The 17,070-nt window shown below is 39.2% G+C and overlaps 1 protein-coding gene across 1 annotated transcript in view; it reads right to left on the bottom strand.

Moving 5' to 3' along the window:
• Nucleotides 1-17,070, bottom strand: part of LRBA (LPS responsive beige-like anchor protein) — a 342,587-nt gene that overhangs the window by 45,961 nt on the left and 279,556 nt on the right. The window contains exon 47 of the mRNA XM_026041635.1: nucleotides 4,392-4,559. Coding sequence (XP_025897420.1) covers nucleotides 4,392-4,559 — 168 coding nt within the window. The remainder of the gene's footprint in view (nucleotides 1-4,391; nucleotides 4,560-17,070) is intronic.

Here is a 17,070-nt window from a genome sequence, read left to right as displayed (position 1 = left end):
TCGAGGCTTGGGGCTCTTGTACAGACTGATAACTTGTTCTCTAAGTGCTCACACTGTTAGCTTCGTTCTCTTTCCTGCAGTTTAGGTRTGTCACGGGTTTATTCTAGCTACAGGGGTATATCAGTGGGGTAATAGGCTTTTAATTAATAACTGAGGGCCACTTAGATTCATCATCATACTTCGCCATATTGTCAAACAGCAATTTCTATTCTTCTCACCAAGAAGTAATTATCGCAATGACACAATATCCAAATATCAGCCAAATTATGCCCAAATACCCAAATTATTTTCTTCAGATCATGCTTCACACCTCATTCTCATCACCTGCCTTAATGGCTTAGAACTAATTTTATTTTTTTAATTTTCCAAAAGAGAGCAGATTTTATGACACCCAGAAGAGAGTGCCACGAGTTCCCTCCAGCTGAGGGCTGGCAGATGTATATCTGCCGACTGCACCTACTTTCCTCTYCCTTGGGGACAGCAAGGAAGCCCACCTAGGGCAGCTGCTGCCTTCCTAGCTCAAAACATGCTCCTCATGGTGGAGCCAACAGCGGGCAGCAAACCAGCATCCCTCTCCTGGCGCAATCCCCATTCTCCATAGGACAGAGAAAGGATATTTCCTGCTTCGAGCTGAACGGTAACTTCCCTGCGCAGCTGCAACCTCCCTCAGCACGATACAGAAGCTCAAAGCTCAGAGGCAGCGACGTCCCCGCTAAAGCGGCCAGAAGGAAACGGAGGAAGCCAAAGGGCTGGGTCTGGCAGGGCCAAGCTGGGCACGGACACAAGCTCAAGGAGGCACCACCTCCCGGGCCTCGCTGCCCCCCCGCCGGGGGTTCCCTTCCCCCGGCCCCAGCTCAAACCCTGCTCTCCTGATCCGCTCCCCTCCCCCTGAGATCTGCCTTTGAATTATGCAAGTGCGGCACTCCCCAGGGCTCATCTGCCAAAAGGGAGCATGTGGCCCATGGTTTGCATTTTAGTTTGAGATTTTCTATTACAGCAGTCAGATCCTTTCAAAATACTTTCCTTCCTTTATTCCCATAGGCAGAAAGAATGGCAGGAAAAGATTGTTCACAGCAGTATGAAAGGATGTAAAAGTTCTACATTTTCGTCTTAAAAAAAAAGTTAGAATATGGTTTTAATCAAGTAGTTTTCCTTCCTAGACGAGTGTTTCCTTCTTGTAATATATATAACCTGACTGCCTATAAAAATAAAGGTGCCAGTTGGAGCTGTTTAGGAGACCTAAGGAAATTCTGCATTAACCTAAACTCCTCTACTCCTCAGTTCCTTGCACTCCTGTTCTGTGTGTGGCCTCTCCTTAGGCTGGTGACTTAGGTCACCCTGTCTCTGTGAGGATTCTGCACCAACATACACACCGTGGGCAACTCCGGACCAGCGCGGTCCTGGCTTTGCAGCGCAAGGATGTTCTCTCTGAACACGTATACACAGAAATTGCCACAGCTTAACCACATGCCATCATTTCTAAATGATGCACAAGCCCTACTAACATGCACTCAGGGTGCACAGAAGCTTCCAGTTGTCTTAAGTTTGCAAATACTACAACTGACAGGATTTAAATCCTCAAACCTGGCACCCTACTGAGAGGAAAAATGAAAGGTGAAAGCATCCTTCTCACAACCCAGAAATCTAGGATAAAATTCCCAGTTTAATTCTTCTGTAATAAACAGATATTAAATCTGTGGTGTCACGCCTGTCTAAAAACACTATTAATTGCCCAGATCAGAAACTCATTTGGCCTCTAACCAGGACTTTGGGAGAGAAAAGAAGGAATATTTTCTGGCAAGCTGACTTAAGGAGAAAAATAAACGCTGATTGAAGCTGCTCAGGAGAACAGAATGCTAGTGCAGGTCCTCGGGGAGATGGATTAGTAAGCAGGAAGAAGGTGAGGCTGTCAAAGGTGCATGATAAATTCATTTAGCACATAGATATTGAAGGATTATGCACATAGATATACACACAACCAGATTTTTTATTACTTTCATCTTTACTCATGAGTAAAACCAGAATAACTCACCATTGGTGATGACACTCATTAAATCTCTTTGAACTGTTATCAATAACACAGAGGAGCTGATCAAGTGCAACATTTTAAATTACACATACACATGTACCTAACACAAAAATATGCTGTTACAAAATGAATGTAAATCAGAATGGATACCTCACTCAAATCTTTTTACCACTACAATATCCTTTTGACCTGCTTAAAAATAAGGCCGAAAAAATACTGAAGAAAAATATTAGATTGGACCAATCCTCAAATAACAGACACACATACACACACAGAGCTACAGAAAACATACATTCTGCCAGCTGCATTTGTCAATTTTTGACATCAGTAGTTTCAAAATTCTTCTGCTGATAAGCTAGTCCTTAGTTAGGAATTCAATGGCACCAGCTTTTCCTCTATCTCCCCTTTTTTTATGTCATTCACCTCAGAAATGTATAGAGCAATCCAAAAACATGAATCACAGAATCACAGAATATTTAAGGTTGGAAGGCACCTCTAGAGATCATCTAATCCAACCTTCCTGCTCAAGCAGGCACACCTACATGAGCAACTCAAAAGGTTTGTTTAAAAAAAAAAATTAAATACATACAGAACTTCAAAACAAATGCCTCTTTTTAAATAACCTACATTTCCGGAATGTCTTTAACTTCTTCAGTCTTTCGTTGTCTTTTTTTTTTCAGGATTTTTACCTTGCATAAGTGAAATGGGTCACAGTTCTAATGATAATACAACTGTTTTTAAAAATTACATAAAAATGCTACATATGGTAGCTGTTATTTTGGTATTATTTCAATTATTAGTTTCATCGTTTAACATCTTTTTACAGAGAGACAATTTTTATGCTTTCTCTACTGCTATACATTAACCATTGGGAAGCCAGTCTTTTATAGGAAGAGTGGGATTTTGAAAAGCACTGTCTTGGTAAATATTAAAATTTATATAATGCTAGACAAATCACAAATAGAAAGAAAATCTTAATGTAAGAAAGTGTGTAAAGACATACAACCTTATTTCACATTAAGAGTATGTTGAAATTAACACTGACTGAACCAAAATCAATTATACAGAATTCCTGAACTTTTTTTTCCCAGTTCACACAATCTAGCACTTGAAGAGTCTAATAAATACTCTTGCAAGGCCTGTTTCCCTGTGAGCATACAGCGGACAAACATTATCAAAGAAATGAAAAGATGACAGAGTGACCAGTAAGAGCCACTACCCTAGGCCAGCAACTGTTCCAGATGCAGGTGCTGACAACTTTTCTTACAGGCCAAGCATTCCAGTATCTCTCCTCTAGGCTCCAATTAAAAGTAGCTACACGCAACACGTCTATTTTGGCTCATTGCTATTTTAGCTTTAGCCGATCAACACGAAATTGGCAGGTCTACTGCAAGCTATAGACTATGGCACTCAGCCACCGCTCTTGTTAGCAAACCCAGCCATGGGCACACATGTAATGTTTGTAAATATGCATGTCATCATTCTTGTTTTCATTCATTTCACACGCACTTTTCCTGCTGGTACACGTCTAGCCATGCTTTTAGATACAGTTATCTGAAACACTCATACTATTTTGTTCTCCGTGATTCAGAATATTTGGTAACTAAGTACCAGTTACTTTTAGTCTATAATTAATATACTTACAGTTATAATTGGTTCCAGTGAATTCTTATGAACAGAAGAAGTAACAGCTACCAAAATTCAGCCTTAATCACTCCCTTCCTCCACCTTCTCTTTTTTTTTGTAATACAGCTAAATATGCAGGGTAAGGAATATATATATATTTCTAAAATATTCTCAGGGAAATTTCAGAAAACAGATTTTTTCTGAATGTGTTGAGTTTCAGAAAAGATTACTGATCTTCCCARTAATTTGCTATTTGCTTTTGCATATGAACATAAATTTAAGACAAGTTAGTATTATCTGGATGTCCTACAAGCCAAAGAAATATATTAAACACTAGCAAATTACAGTGTTTGATGTGTACTACCTATGCAGAATGACATTAGAAGATACTGCGAAAGTTATTCAGAAGTGCCAGCCAAATCAAGGCTTCTTTTTCCATTAGGAGACAGTAGTATCGAGCAAAATGACTACTCTCAGCAAAAGAAACAATCTTCAAACATCTGTTTCTATACAGACATCCAGCGTGTACTAAACCTAGGTGCACATAGTTTAAGGACAACTTACATGCTTTTCTTCAATTTTCTTGTCTATGACCTAAGCACCTTGTATTTGATTGGCCTTTAGTCAAACCACAAAGGAAATCAAACACTTGAACATTCACTGGTTGCCTTAAACAATATGGCATCTTTACATTTTCAACAGTATATTGCTCAAAAATATTTAAGTACAAGCTTACCTCTCTTAATACAGGATCTGTTATTGAACTTAAATTTACAGCTCCTTCATAAGTCAGGTAGTAGAAAACATTCAGGGATCTAACAGCCTCTGGCCCTTGCTGTTTGTAGCCAAAAATCAGATCAATCCATTGGTGAAGCTGGCAGGAGACAAACTCACTTTCTAATGCCTGTGAAAAAACACAAAACATACAATCCTGAGTTTCCAAATAGTCTTCATCACTAAKCAGTAGCATATTCTGAAAAGCATACAGAATTATCCTAACAACYCTCTCAGCAAAACTGGTAACAGTATTTTATGAAATTATAGCAGAAAAGAACAAGCAGCCCCTGTGATAGATGCCAGCCCCATCCAGCCSTGTCCTATTTCCCGCTCGTCTGTAAGACCCTTCTTAATCGTGGGAATGTGAAACAAGCAGTACATGGAGGGCATTTACACATTTATGGACAGCCAGGCTATGCGTTTGCGTGCTCTCAGGATGAAGCTGTGTTTTGCTACATGTGCTTTGCCGAGCACATGGCATGCAGGGCAATCTCTCTAGAGCAGACAGTTGGCTGGTGGATACCCAACAAACCAGGAGTATTCAAATGGCCACAGTGAAAAATGCTCTGCACACAGCAACAGCAGCCTGCTGTTTCCCTTATGCACTTCTGCTGTATATCTGGGATAGTGGCTTTCACAGAAACTGCATGATGCTGAATGATTAAATCATTTTTCTGATCACATTATCTAGTTACATTCCAACCCTTGAGACAAAAGTACCACGTGATAATTAATCTTTCCATAATGGTATTAAATGCATCCCAAATATATTCAAATATAACTTAAAAATCATTGTAATCTAAAGAGTTAATTCATCTGGAATAAATCACTGGCAGTATTTGCTTCCTCTCTTTTACACAGACAATTCAATAGATTTCCTTTTTTAATGAGAAGATGGGACAATGTTACAAAGTCTGATACTCGSTTCATCAAAAGAAACTAACAGCATTTGCCTTGTAAAGGAAATTCCTAATTTTGAGCAGAGGAAGTTAAATTAATCTGAAACGCAAAGAAACCACTATGCAATTTGCACACAAAAAATGATGGGTTTGTTTCATTAACCGATGCCTGGAAACAACATTTAAATTGACACATAAAAACAGCAATTGTCTTAATTTGTGTGGTGCACTCCACACAAAAGCCCTAAATATGTTCAAATTAGAGCAAGCTGCTTGATTGTCACTGCAGTCTCATGTCATATTAATGCATGACAAACATTAAACCATACACTTAAATGGCAATTTATATCATTTAAATGTTTACTGCCAAACCAGATCATCACTCATTTAAATGTGACTTTCTGACAGCTAATTTCAGTTAATTTTCCTCGATTCACTTAATTAGAACTTTCAATCAAGAAAAGACCTGTACATATCTTCTACTTCATATCATTCTTTTTTTATTATTATTATTTTTACTAGGATTCTCAGATACTGRATTGCTGAAAGCATTCTTTAAAGTGAATTACCACACGGCATACTATCTCTTTGGATGATCATATGGAACCATCTTACAACATATGCGCTTAGAGAGCTTTTTTACTTGTTTTATTTTCTTCCTTTTTTAAATAAAAAAAAAGAGATTCACAATTAAAGCTATAAAAAAAAAATCACAAGCAGGCCAATTAAAAATTAATGATTTCAAAATTGTTTAATAAGATAAAACCAGTCAGGAGTCTCATGAGTGTCCATAATGCTACAATTTGCAGCCATAAAATTCTACAGGGCTCAGCAAATGACAATGATAGGGATTCATTTTCTTCCAGCTAAAATGTTTTAACCCTAAAACATACTTACTATTATCATTATGTGGCAGGCTGTACAGTGGGACATTACATATTATAATATTTCTCTCAGGAAAAAAATAGTGTTAAGGACTTGTCTGCACATATTAAACACATTAAAAATCTCACATCTTTCATATTTTGCCTTGTTTTCGAAACTGAATTTGTAATGGTCATGGTACACCTAGAAAATACTGGAAAAAGAATAACTAGAGAAATATTACTCTGCAATTTCCTCAGACTAACAGATAAATCAACCTGACTATCTTAAAAACACAAAACCAAAACACACACACCCTGCCTGTTCACAGAGAGGCTGCTAGCCGATTTACTTCCCCTCTTCAAGTTCAAAATTAATTTACACTTGCAATGGGTATGAATTCAGTGGTAGTTGTTTGGGGTTTGTTTGTGATTGTTTTTTCTCTACATTAAGCAATTAATTAATTAAGCGATTGTAAACCTTCTTATTTGCTAAAACGCAAATCTGAGGGCTAAAAGAAATGCCTACGGTCAACACCAATACTCAGGACCCTGAAGAACAGGCCAAACGCTGCATACCCACATTCAAACAATAAATAAGCTGGCCTGTCACCGCAGGTTCACAGCTAAGTTCTTCACTGGAGGGAGGTGCATTTACTGTGACACCACCACTGGAGGATCAATAATTAATAGGTTGCATGAGGCTTTTTTTTTTTTTTTTTTTCCCCATGCCAAACAATGCAATGTTCTAGCATGTGTGATAAGCACCGTAGAGCCACACTGGCACATATTGTTTAAAATGGGCACCACTAAAAATATCTGTAAAAACAAAATAAGTTCCAATTTGCATAAACCCACAAAGCCAATCTATTACAGTCATAGAAATTACCCTCTTCTAAGAAGKTTTTCTTTTGTTTTTAATTATTTCTGCTAGCATTTGCCTATTGCAAAGCTAAAGCAAGGTTGCTGAATGGCAAGCATTTAGGATTACTTAAGCATCTAGGGCAGGCTGCGCTCATTAAGGCTCCCGTTAAATACGGCCTGCAGCTCGGGGACACTAACCCCCTTCCCAYGCGGCTCTTAAAGCCACCCGCGGAGCCATTAGCGCTCCCCTCGCAGCCGGCCCGCATCATTTACACCCCCTGCGTGYGCTCGGCAAAACGAGTAACGCACGAAAATCCACTAAAACGGCCGGCATAATACAGTAATATCGAATCCTATTGAGTTATTGTAAAATAAATCAGTGACTAATGCCCAATTGTTAAGGAGCAAATAAGACCCTGAAAAGACTGTCATGTGAAGCTGCACACAAATTGTCAATCCCGTCCACAGGGACTCATATTAACTTTGACAAACCGTCCTGGGGCTGATATCTGTTTCTTTAATGAGATCTATTAGGCAGAGACTAAAACACTTGAGATATGCTAAAAAGTACAGTATACAGATGTCAAACACAAACACCTATTAGTAACTTTCATTTCACCATTCCCAAGGTAGAAATGCTGCAGCAACATCAACAAACTGCAGCTTCGATCTTACAAAGAAATTTTGGTTTATTCACATTTTTTTTCAAACATACAATCTGATGTCATTTAAAAAATGCAATTAAAACTACTTCTTCCTGAATAATTCTGAAATTTATTATTTAATGTCTATCTTTTCATTTAATCTTTACCAAAAGGAATCAGCAGAGAATAATTTTCTGCTAGCATGCAAGAACCATCAGTCCAGAACACAAATGATTTGGTAAAACACAGTCAGAATGATGGAAATATAAAACCAGMCAGGTTAGGAAATATTTTTCCTTTCTTTCCTCTTACAAACACTCTTGCTATTCATACAATATGCTTCCCAAAAAATCCTTATCCTATACTCTTAGAATCAAGACCGAGTAAAATGACAAGTACTTTTAATGCAACTACAACAGAGTTTTGTCTTATGCTTTTTTTTTYCCTGTTTTAGTTTATTTAATGGTTTATAGCATATGAAATTATGTCTACTAAAAATAAATATATAATGTGCTAGAGGTTAGGGTGTTCCAAGGCTGAAATCAGGTAAAGATGTTATGTGCGTTTTTTTCACCAGTGTAGATATTTTTTCATAATGAAGATACTCTGAAATATAAGGCCACAGTCTTGGCTTGCCTTACTCCTATGTTGCTCAAAGCAAAATAATTCTTATGTATGGCATAAAGCTATATGCTTAACTCTTATTTTGAAAGACAGAATACAAGTCCAACCTCTACAAAATGTGTTTTATATATCTAGAATGAAAGGAGAAATTTTTGATGAGCTAACAAAACTGTTAGTCATGCATAACAGATCTCTCCTATTCATGCAATAAATATTAAAAAAAGAGAAAAAAAATAACAGGAATATACTAAATTGGTGAGTAAAAAATCACAAGCACAAATAATTGCCTATATTCTCCAACAGACTAAAAAAATTAGTTGCATTTTGAAGTAAAGAGTTGAAGCTTGCTGTGTGCACACCCTGCCCTGTAAGCACGCGCATGCCCACACGTTGCAAACCCCCGAAACAACTGCAGTCATGTTTGCATGTGCAGGCTTTCAGACACGAGCTGCTAATACTGCCTTTACATTGATATATGACCCTTGCAAGCTACAATGAAGAAGGCTGCTTTTTTCAGCCTAATTAGAACTGTTTCAAATTTTCCTGATAAATATATGATAGAAGGTCCTTTCAACTTTTCTTTTTTTTATTATTATTCTAGAGTTTCTTTCCACGTCGACTTTGTTCCAATCAAAATATGTTTTGAATTAAATGATTTTGATGCAATATGTGGATCACATTTCACTTCTAAGATTTAAAGACCAAAAAGGAAAAGTTTAGGGCTGTTCAAACAAAGTAGGAGCAGCCACTTTGCAGAAAGCTATTCACGTTTACCAAGACTGACAAATTGTTTGTGTGCACCATTAGGTCTAGTTTCTGCAATAGTTGCCAGATTTCCTGTCCTCCTAATAACATATTAACTCTTGAAGTGCTGGCTTTATCTTTTGAGGCTTCTCAGTACCTGATAATACTTAAAAGTAGATCACCAAATATGCTTTCATCTGAAACACTACCTGACCACATGGGTAGGCATCTGAAAAAGCAGAGAATACTATTAGAAATATACTGAACTCAAGCTTGGCCTGAGGGTATCAGGAGGAAGAGGTGGCAACCAGTTAAGATTGCCAGGATGCTAAGGAGAAAACTCAGTATTTCTATGAGGTAAAAGAAATTTTGAAAGGATGAAACAGATCTCAAAACTTTTTACACAATCGGTGGTTTCTAGCTTGCAGTGAATAACTCTTCCAAGCTGATAAGTACACAGAAAATACAGTTTTATTTCCTGCACTGTGCAATTTGWTTCAAATGCAAAATCTGTCAGTCAATAAGCAATTATTTTACAGCTAAAGTTATGTGAATTCTTTTTTTTTTTCCATTCCCTTCATTTTAAAATGCTGTCCAGATGCATACTGCTAACATATTCTTCTTTGCTATTGTAAGTTAGAACTTTGCTAGCTTGTTACCAATAGTGTGATAAAACAAAAAAACAGCTCTGGAAAATACAGTSTTAATAGAGGGAGCTAATACACATGCTTTACACACCATGACTGATCTTTTAGGACAAAGTATGTCAATAACTGTAGGAGAAGCTTATACTTTGGAGATATCTGGAAGATAAACTTKCCTTTTTCCACTACTCCTCTACTTCTCTTTATTTATCAATAAAGTACCAAGAAATGACAAAAGAGAAACTGAAGCACAATGAAACAAAATTTTGTGGCATGGTATTTTTGGTGTAAGTATCACTTARCCTCCCCAAGATGTGGCAATCTAATGACTCTCTGGTCACAAAGTGACTCTCCAGTCATTAGATTGCCACAGGTCTACCCGAAGGTACCAAAACAAAAGTTAGGAGAATGGTTAGCTAAAGATCTCCAGCACTTGTGTCTCTTTTGCCAAGATTTTGCCAAKACACTGAGTCCAGAGTTGCTATTTCGTAGTTTAAAATGGATGGATCAGACAGCTGCTACCTATTTTATAAAATGAAAATTACATTCCTTTGAAATTCAGCTTTAATCTCAGCTGAACTGTCTACAATTAGATGCCAAGAACGTAAGATGGAGGTAAACATGAAAACTTGGCCACAAGCACTTACATACAGACTCTTTATAAAGGGCAGAGTTCACTGTTAAAAAATATTTTTCAGTATATGCAATATGCTAAGTACATCCATAGTCATCTGGCAATTTGAAAGCAATAATTTAAGACAAAATTGCTACAGTAGATCATGAAGCAAATACAGGCAAACACACCAAATGCTACACTTCTATTGTTAAGTTCCCAAGTTTAGACACCTAACTTCTGGTGTCAGCAGGGAAAACACTTACTCAAATGCTTAAATAAGTAAACTAGTAAACAATTTCACTGCCTCCACAGAAAAACAGGTGACATGGGTGAAGTTATGCACTTCTGTTTGCAGCATCTCTTAAGTTTTGTTACAAAGTCGTAAGAAGACACAAAGCACGAGAGCTATCAGAATATTTAAAAAGCCAGACTTAAAACACAGATTTCCAAAGATGGCAGTATAGTGTAAAGAAACTGAAAATAGGTTTAAGAATGCCAAGATGAGCGCTAAAACCGTGCAATTGTCATATTCGTGTGCTGAATAAGGGCTTGTTTGCCCTCAGGAAATATAACTGGTATTTCCTTTTCTCTGAGTGCACACACAGGTACTCAGAACAGATAAAACTATAAATTCATGGTCACTTTCCTCGCTTGTTCACGCAGCCACAGCCATAGCTGTGACAATGTTACGCTGAAACAAGAGTGAGCAGAACCTGTCTCAGGCAACTGGCTCCACCAAACAACAGATGCTTTCCAAAGGAATGCCCTTCTGGATTGCTTCATTTCTTCTGGGGCAGAGACAGAAAAGATACAAAAGGATTGTGGTAGGAGTAAAACCTGACCAGTGTGGCTTTAATMAATTCCTCTACATGAAAAATAATATATAAAAAACGTAATTAATTACAGTTGTGGAGTTGTACAAATGGCTATCATTATTCATAAACATGATAATACTGATGTATGTGGCTTGCATTTCTCCTTCCCCTGAGACACTCTGAAAATCTAACCATGACTGGTCAGACCATAACCCCTTTCTTACGGCACATACAGTTAAAAGCAGGTATCTGTAGCATCAGGAAAGGGCTCTTGTTCCTTCTCCTCCCCCCAAATTTGGTTCATGTTTAAAAGTCTGCTGTGTTGTCAGCTGATGCCCATCAGAAGAGGTAGCTACATCTCCCAAGAGCAAGGTTACCTGTCCAGCTGAAAATCCCTTTACGCTTCTCTCTTCCCTACACAGCACCAAAATGGGGCAGGAAGCTGCCTCCACCCCAAAATCCAGCAGCTCCTCTCSCTAGCACTTGTGTGCTTGGAGATTGCCAGCCTGGATCTGGAACCTATTACCCATGGAAGCGCAAGCTGTTAACCACACAGCTGACAGTTGGCTCAGTCAAATTAGCTTAAATGAAGTTTTGCATTAAAAAAACAAACAACAAAATCCCACAAGATGGGACCGTATTTCACACCAGGGCGTGCGCGCTGACAGCGCGGGCGGAGCGAGGGGAAGCTGCGCAGCGGCACCCGTGCTGCGTGCCAGGCCCTTTGCATCCCTCTCTGCTCGCAGCCTTCTGCATGTCGGCGGCCTCGCGCGCCTTGAACCCGGGATTCCGCGTGCCCTCGCCTTGTGCCTTGCCCACGTGCCAAGCAACAGTCAGAGATAAGCTGGAAGTYCACAGTGCTGTGCCCTCTGAAGGGGCATCTGTCACAGCAAACAGTGATTCACCCTTTAAAGCTACAAATTACAGGAAATCTGCAAAATGTACGCTACATAAAGCCATGTAAACCGTATAAAATTCGCTTGCCTTCAAGGCTGAGTGCATCTCACCTTGCTTTTGCACTGAAACTTGACCTGAAGCAGGCTGAAGACAAATTCTGGAAACTGCTATAGCAAGAGCCAACGTACTTGGTATCTGCCTTTTAGATGCRTACCACTAAACACATACATTGCTAGTGTCATTTAACATGATACATCGCGTAACATTGTGAATGTGGAAAGAACTGTGAAGTGTTTGGAAGGAGAAAATGTAAGACAAAACAAGAACTCTACTTGCATGACCAAAACACAAAAGAAGTTTACATGAACACAAGCTGAACAACGCTAGGAACAATGTTCATGTGTTAGGATGTCTGCTGGATGTTTTGATCTCTTTAAATGCACAAATTAAAGTTTAAACCTACTCATACAGTCCGACTAACAACAGTGCAACATGCTTTATATTGGGAGAAATGGTGATTTTTAATGCATATATTTTAGAACTAAACTTCCTCCTACATTTTACCTTCCTAATTTAATTTTGTTATCCTGAAGTCAACTGTTGCTTTATTTTTGCACTCTATTTCAACAGCTTGCAATGTTTAGAGTGTGCTTTGATGTGTCTGTTGTACGTGCAATTCACATGAAATGTGATGATCAACACCTATTAGTACATATACAAGGCGAGACAGAAATGCCTGCAAACACATGGTGTTCAGATCACTGCTAGAGCACAAGCAAAGAGAATAGATGCAGAGACTAATCTAATTTGTCTTTGAAGTCAGTTCCGGGAAAAAATGTTCTAGAAAAACTTGTTTAAGAATCTGCATGACAAAGGTCAAAGAATTTAAAATTTAAAACACAGGTTAGACGCAAGCCAGGCAGACAAGTCAATTCAATCTTGTCATTTGACTTCGCTAATTCACAAAACAGGAAGCATTCAAGAGCTTTTGGAGAACAAAACATAGCTTTACAAAGGCAGTTAAGGTACCATAACTGAATAAATGAAACAGTTACAGGAAAAATAAGAAATAACACTATATCATCATGTAGCACAACTTCATAATGCATTCAGGGGCTAACATGCATAGATAAACATGGGATTTGCTACCTTGCAATCATTACGAACAGACAAGTCTTCTATGAAGATACTTCGTGCAGGTGTTTAGCATCACAACAACACAAAGTATTTTTGACAAAGTCACCTGGCTCCTTAAAGCKCCTTAAATTTAACTTAAAGGACACAGGAGAGAGAATCATTATTTGACAGCAAGAGAACATGTTTGTCAAGGACAAAAGAACCAAACTCTACAGTTCTCCAGACTTTTCTATTTGTTTTTTAGAACACTTTTTTCTCAACACAAGAAATAAAAAAGGAAGGGAGTCCAGGGAGTCCTGCTAGAGCTGGCTTTTCTCTTTCACTCTCCCCCTTCACAGCAGAGCTTCTACATTCAGCATTTAAGAGAAAATTCAGATTTGTGAAAGACGATGTACCATTTAAAAAAAGAAAGGTTGTTGTCAAGTTTGCCCAAATGCAAACAGCTTTTCATGGAACACTTTGACACATTTCCTAAGCAATTCTGGATCCAGGTCAGCTTACCTTATATCAAATAGCCCCTGAGGAGCACTTCCCACAGTCTCCTCATCAAGGAGGACCCTGCCCCAGTGCTTCCTGATAGTTTGACCACCTGCATCCCAGTAGAGAGCCTGGGTTGTCTCCAACCCCCTAGGAGCAGGTCACCTCGGAGCAGCTGGAATTCATGACAGAACCAGGAGTCGTGAAGAGTCAGGTTAGATATCCTAGAAGAATCAAACTGAAAATGGACCATATTTGTCCATTTGGACCCTGTTTAAAATTCCCACCCTTAGGAAAAGCCAAACCTCTCATTCTTGTTCTAATTTCATGCAGGCAGTGCACAGTGAACTTCGAGCAGATAAATTCATAAAGCCTTCTTGYAGTTCCTTCAATCTTTCCTATTTTAATCCTCTCCTTTACTTAAACAGCTTTAAACTTGCAAGCTTTCCACTGGGATAGCAGTATACACAAAGACAAGTGATATATTTGCTATACTGAACACGCTCACAAAAAAATGAAGGTGTAAACATCTCAAAACGTGACAGTCTGCAGCCAGTTGACAGCAAACTTTTCATGAGCTTTGTAACACTTTTCCCTGAATGTGTTAGTGGAAAGAGAGTAGATGATTATTATTAAAACTTACAATTATATATTGAAAAAGTATATGGTCAAAGCTATAATTATTTAAAATAAAGTTTTTAAGTTATAAGCTAAGATGCTAGATTAATCTATAATTCTCACTTCTAMCAACAATATTTCTTCACAGAGGGCAGTTAAAAAAGCAGCAGTCAATAAAAAAACATAAAACTATACTGAAAAAACTCACAGTATTTTTTTTGCATCCTGCAATCATTTAGTTCAGAGACTAAACTCCTAGAGATCTTTATTTTCTTTTTCTTTTTTAAACCAGGCAAACAAGCAAGCAGCTGATGTAAGAATTTACTTCTCTGTATGAATAAACAAGTTCTAAAATTCCATAATGGTTTTAAGTAGCAATAACAAAGATGTAAGATTTTAATCAATGATCATTGTACTGAAACTATACATTCTGACTTAGGGTAACACTAATACATTAAATTTTAGAAATAAAATCCCTGCCTTTGCTATGCAGGCTTTACTACCAGGAGGGAGGTGGCATAAGGATAACCTCAAGTCTTTGTCCCAAGTTCAGTGTCACTCAGCCATGGCTAACTGTGAGATTTTATTCCAGAAAGCTGAAGGTCCCTGTAGCTCCTAACCAGCACATTCATAAAACAAAAGGGTTGCTGCAAGTGTTTTGGATACCAAATCCAATCTCCGTAACATTTTGTAAGTCTAAAGTTTAACTAAACCTCATCAGCAGAGCATGAAGGAAATCTACACTATCNAAAAAAAAAAAAAAAAAAAGTCTGGTACAGGTCAGTACTTTCATGTAAGGAGTTATCCTTTACTTTAGAAGGGCAGGCTTTTGGGGGTTGGAGGTGCCAAGTAAAATAGCAAAGAACAATTTTTGGAACATTTGGGGAAAAAAAATGCCTCTGACTTGCAACTAGTCTGAATCAGGACTATACAAACACAGGAGAGGGCAGCGGCTGGAGCGGCAGGGGACAGATCCACTGCTCCCGCTTGGTGACGGCGGAGCGGGGCCCTGGCAGCGGAGCGACACACGGGTGCCAGCCGGCCGTGGAGGGAGGTCGGCGGCCCGGCGCGCCGGGGAGCCGCGAGCAGCTCGGCTGCGGGCTCGGGGCCTCGCGAGCAGAGCGGCGGCTCTGCCCAGGTGGGAAGCAATCTGCCATTCAAGAGCACAGCAGCGCTTATATTCGGTCGTAAAGGCAAGCCTGTTTCGCACCGAAGCAGCCTGGCAGCCGTGTGCCTTAATGCTTCGCTCCATGAGCAAAAGGCAAGCAGCAAGGCAAGAGTTAATGGGAGGGGAGGCCGGGAGCCGAGAGCGGGGAGTTAATCAGGGAGCATATCCAGAGCCAGGCATGGATAGGCCTCACTAATGAGCCTCAAGTACCCTGCAGTGGCTTTCAAACCTAACTGGCTTCAAACGATGCCACCCCATGACAGAATACTGCTGGCCATACGAGGAGGGTGATTAGAATAAATGACTGGAGTAATTAACTCTGATTTGAAACCACCTGACTGGAAAGAGAAGCTAGGAGCTGTTTAGCTGATGGTCTTGTGGTAGAAAAAGGAAGCTTTCCTTTACTCCAGTGTTTGTATGCGTTAAAAGAGCTCTTCCTTTCAAATAGGTATTTGGTGGCACTAATGAAAAGCAGCTTTCATTCAAGGGCCTCCCCATTCATTTTGAAAGGCGGAGAAAATAAAAGCTTCAAAGTAGAACTAATTTACTTCATCCATGGCCCTCTTTGGTGAGCCTGCAGCTTGTAGTATCATCAAAAAATACTGATAAAAATACACTTTAAAATCCTTTGCTCTCTTCACATCTGAAGTTTAAACATTTTAGCGATGCCTGTAATTTCTTTGCAAAAATTTGCCTTTGCAATTAAGGCCTTTCTAAAGAACTTCAACCTCTGCATTTTCCAGTTGTCAYACTCACGCTGCCAACATGTTTACAACCCAAGCGCGGTCCTTCCCTCTGGCGCGAGCCCGGCAGCGCTCGCGCGATGGAAACGCGGCGATTTTCCGCGCGCCGAGGCAGGACTGGCGCTCGCCAGCAGCCCTTAGGCACCCAGGCACTTTCTCCACTGCGCTATCTCGCCGCTTTATTTCACAAAGCGGCGTTACAGAAAGCGAGGGCATTACTACCTGCTGCTTTACAAGCGATCCGCAATTCATTGGACCGCTGTTGTCCTGTACCTGCTGAGTAAATGCCTGAGAAAAGTTCCACTAACTGCCCGGTAACAACTACAGCATGGTAGCAAAAGCAATTCACAAATGTTTATACTGAGGCTCTGATTTATTTGGCAGCTTTACATCTTCGAGACATGATATAATTAAATGTTTTGACAATGAAACAAAAACTGTATAAATTAGAAAGTCGTTAAAGAAGTACTGGATCTAAAATTAAAATGTAGCACAGGTATAAAACACCATTTCTGAGATGCCGCTATAAATTAGATAAAATGTATTTGACTTTTATAGCATAATTTTTTATCTTAGACTTTCTGCTACTGTATTAAAAGATTGCACATATAAACATCTTTTTCATTTAATCATGTAAACGGCGTTCAAAAATATTAAAATGTGATTTTCAGTCACATTTTAAAAGGCAATCACACCCTGACTTAACGAAACCCAGCAGACCTAAAATATCAGGGGACTCTTGGAAAGCTAAAACAAACTACGAGGCAGCCTCTTAATTTGTGTCGCTTTTTGATGCTTCCATTACCGCAGAATACAAATCGCCAGCAGCCGTGCTGGCTCCGGGGACGAGCAGGGTGCCGGGATGCTGCGCCCTTCGTGCCGGCG

Source organism: Nothoprocta perdicaria, unplaced genomic scaffold (genome assembly GCF_003342845.1).
Source record: "Nothoprocta perdicaria isolate Ctin4 unplaced genomic scaffold, notPer1 scaffold_29, whole genome shotgun sequence".
NCBI classification, from domain to species: domain Eukaryota; kingdom Metazoa; phylum Chordata; class Aves; order Tinamiformes; family Tinamidae; genus Nothoprocta; species Nothoprocta perdicaria.
Note: the sequence above shows the minus strand (reverse complement) of the source record. Positions and strands in the feature narration are given on the sequence as shown.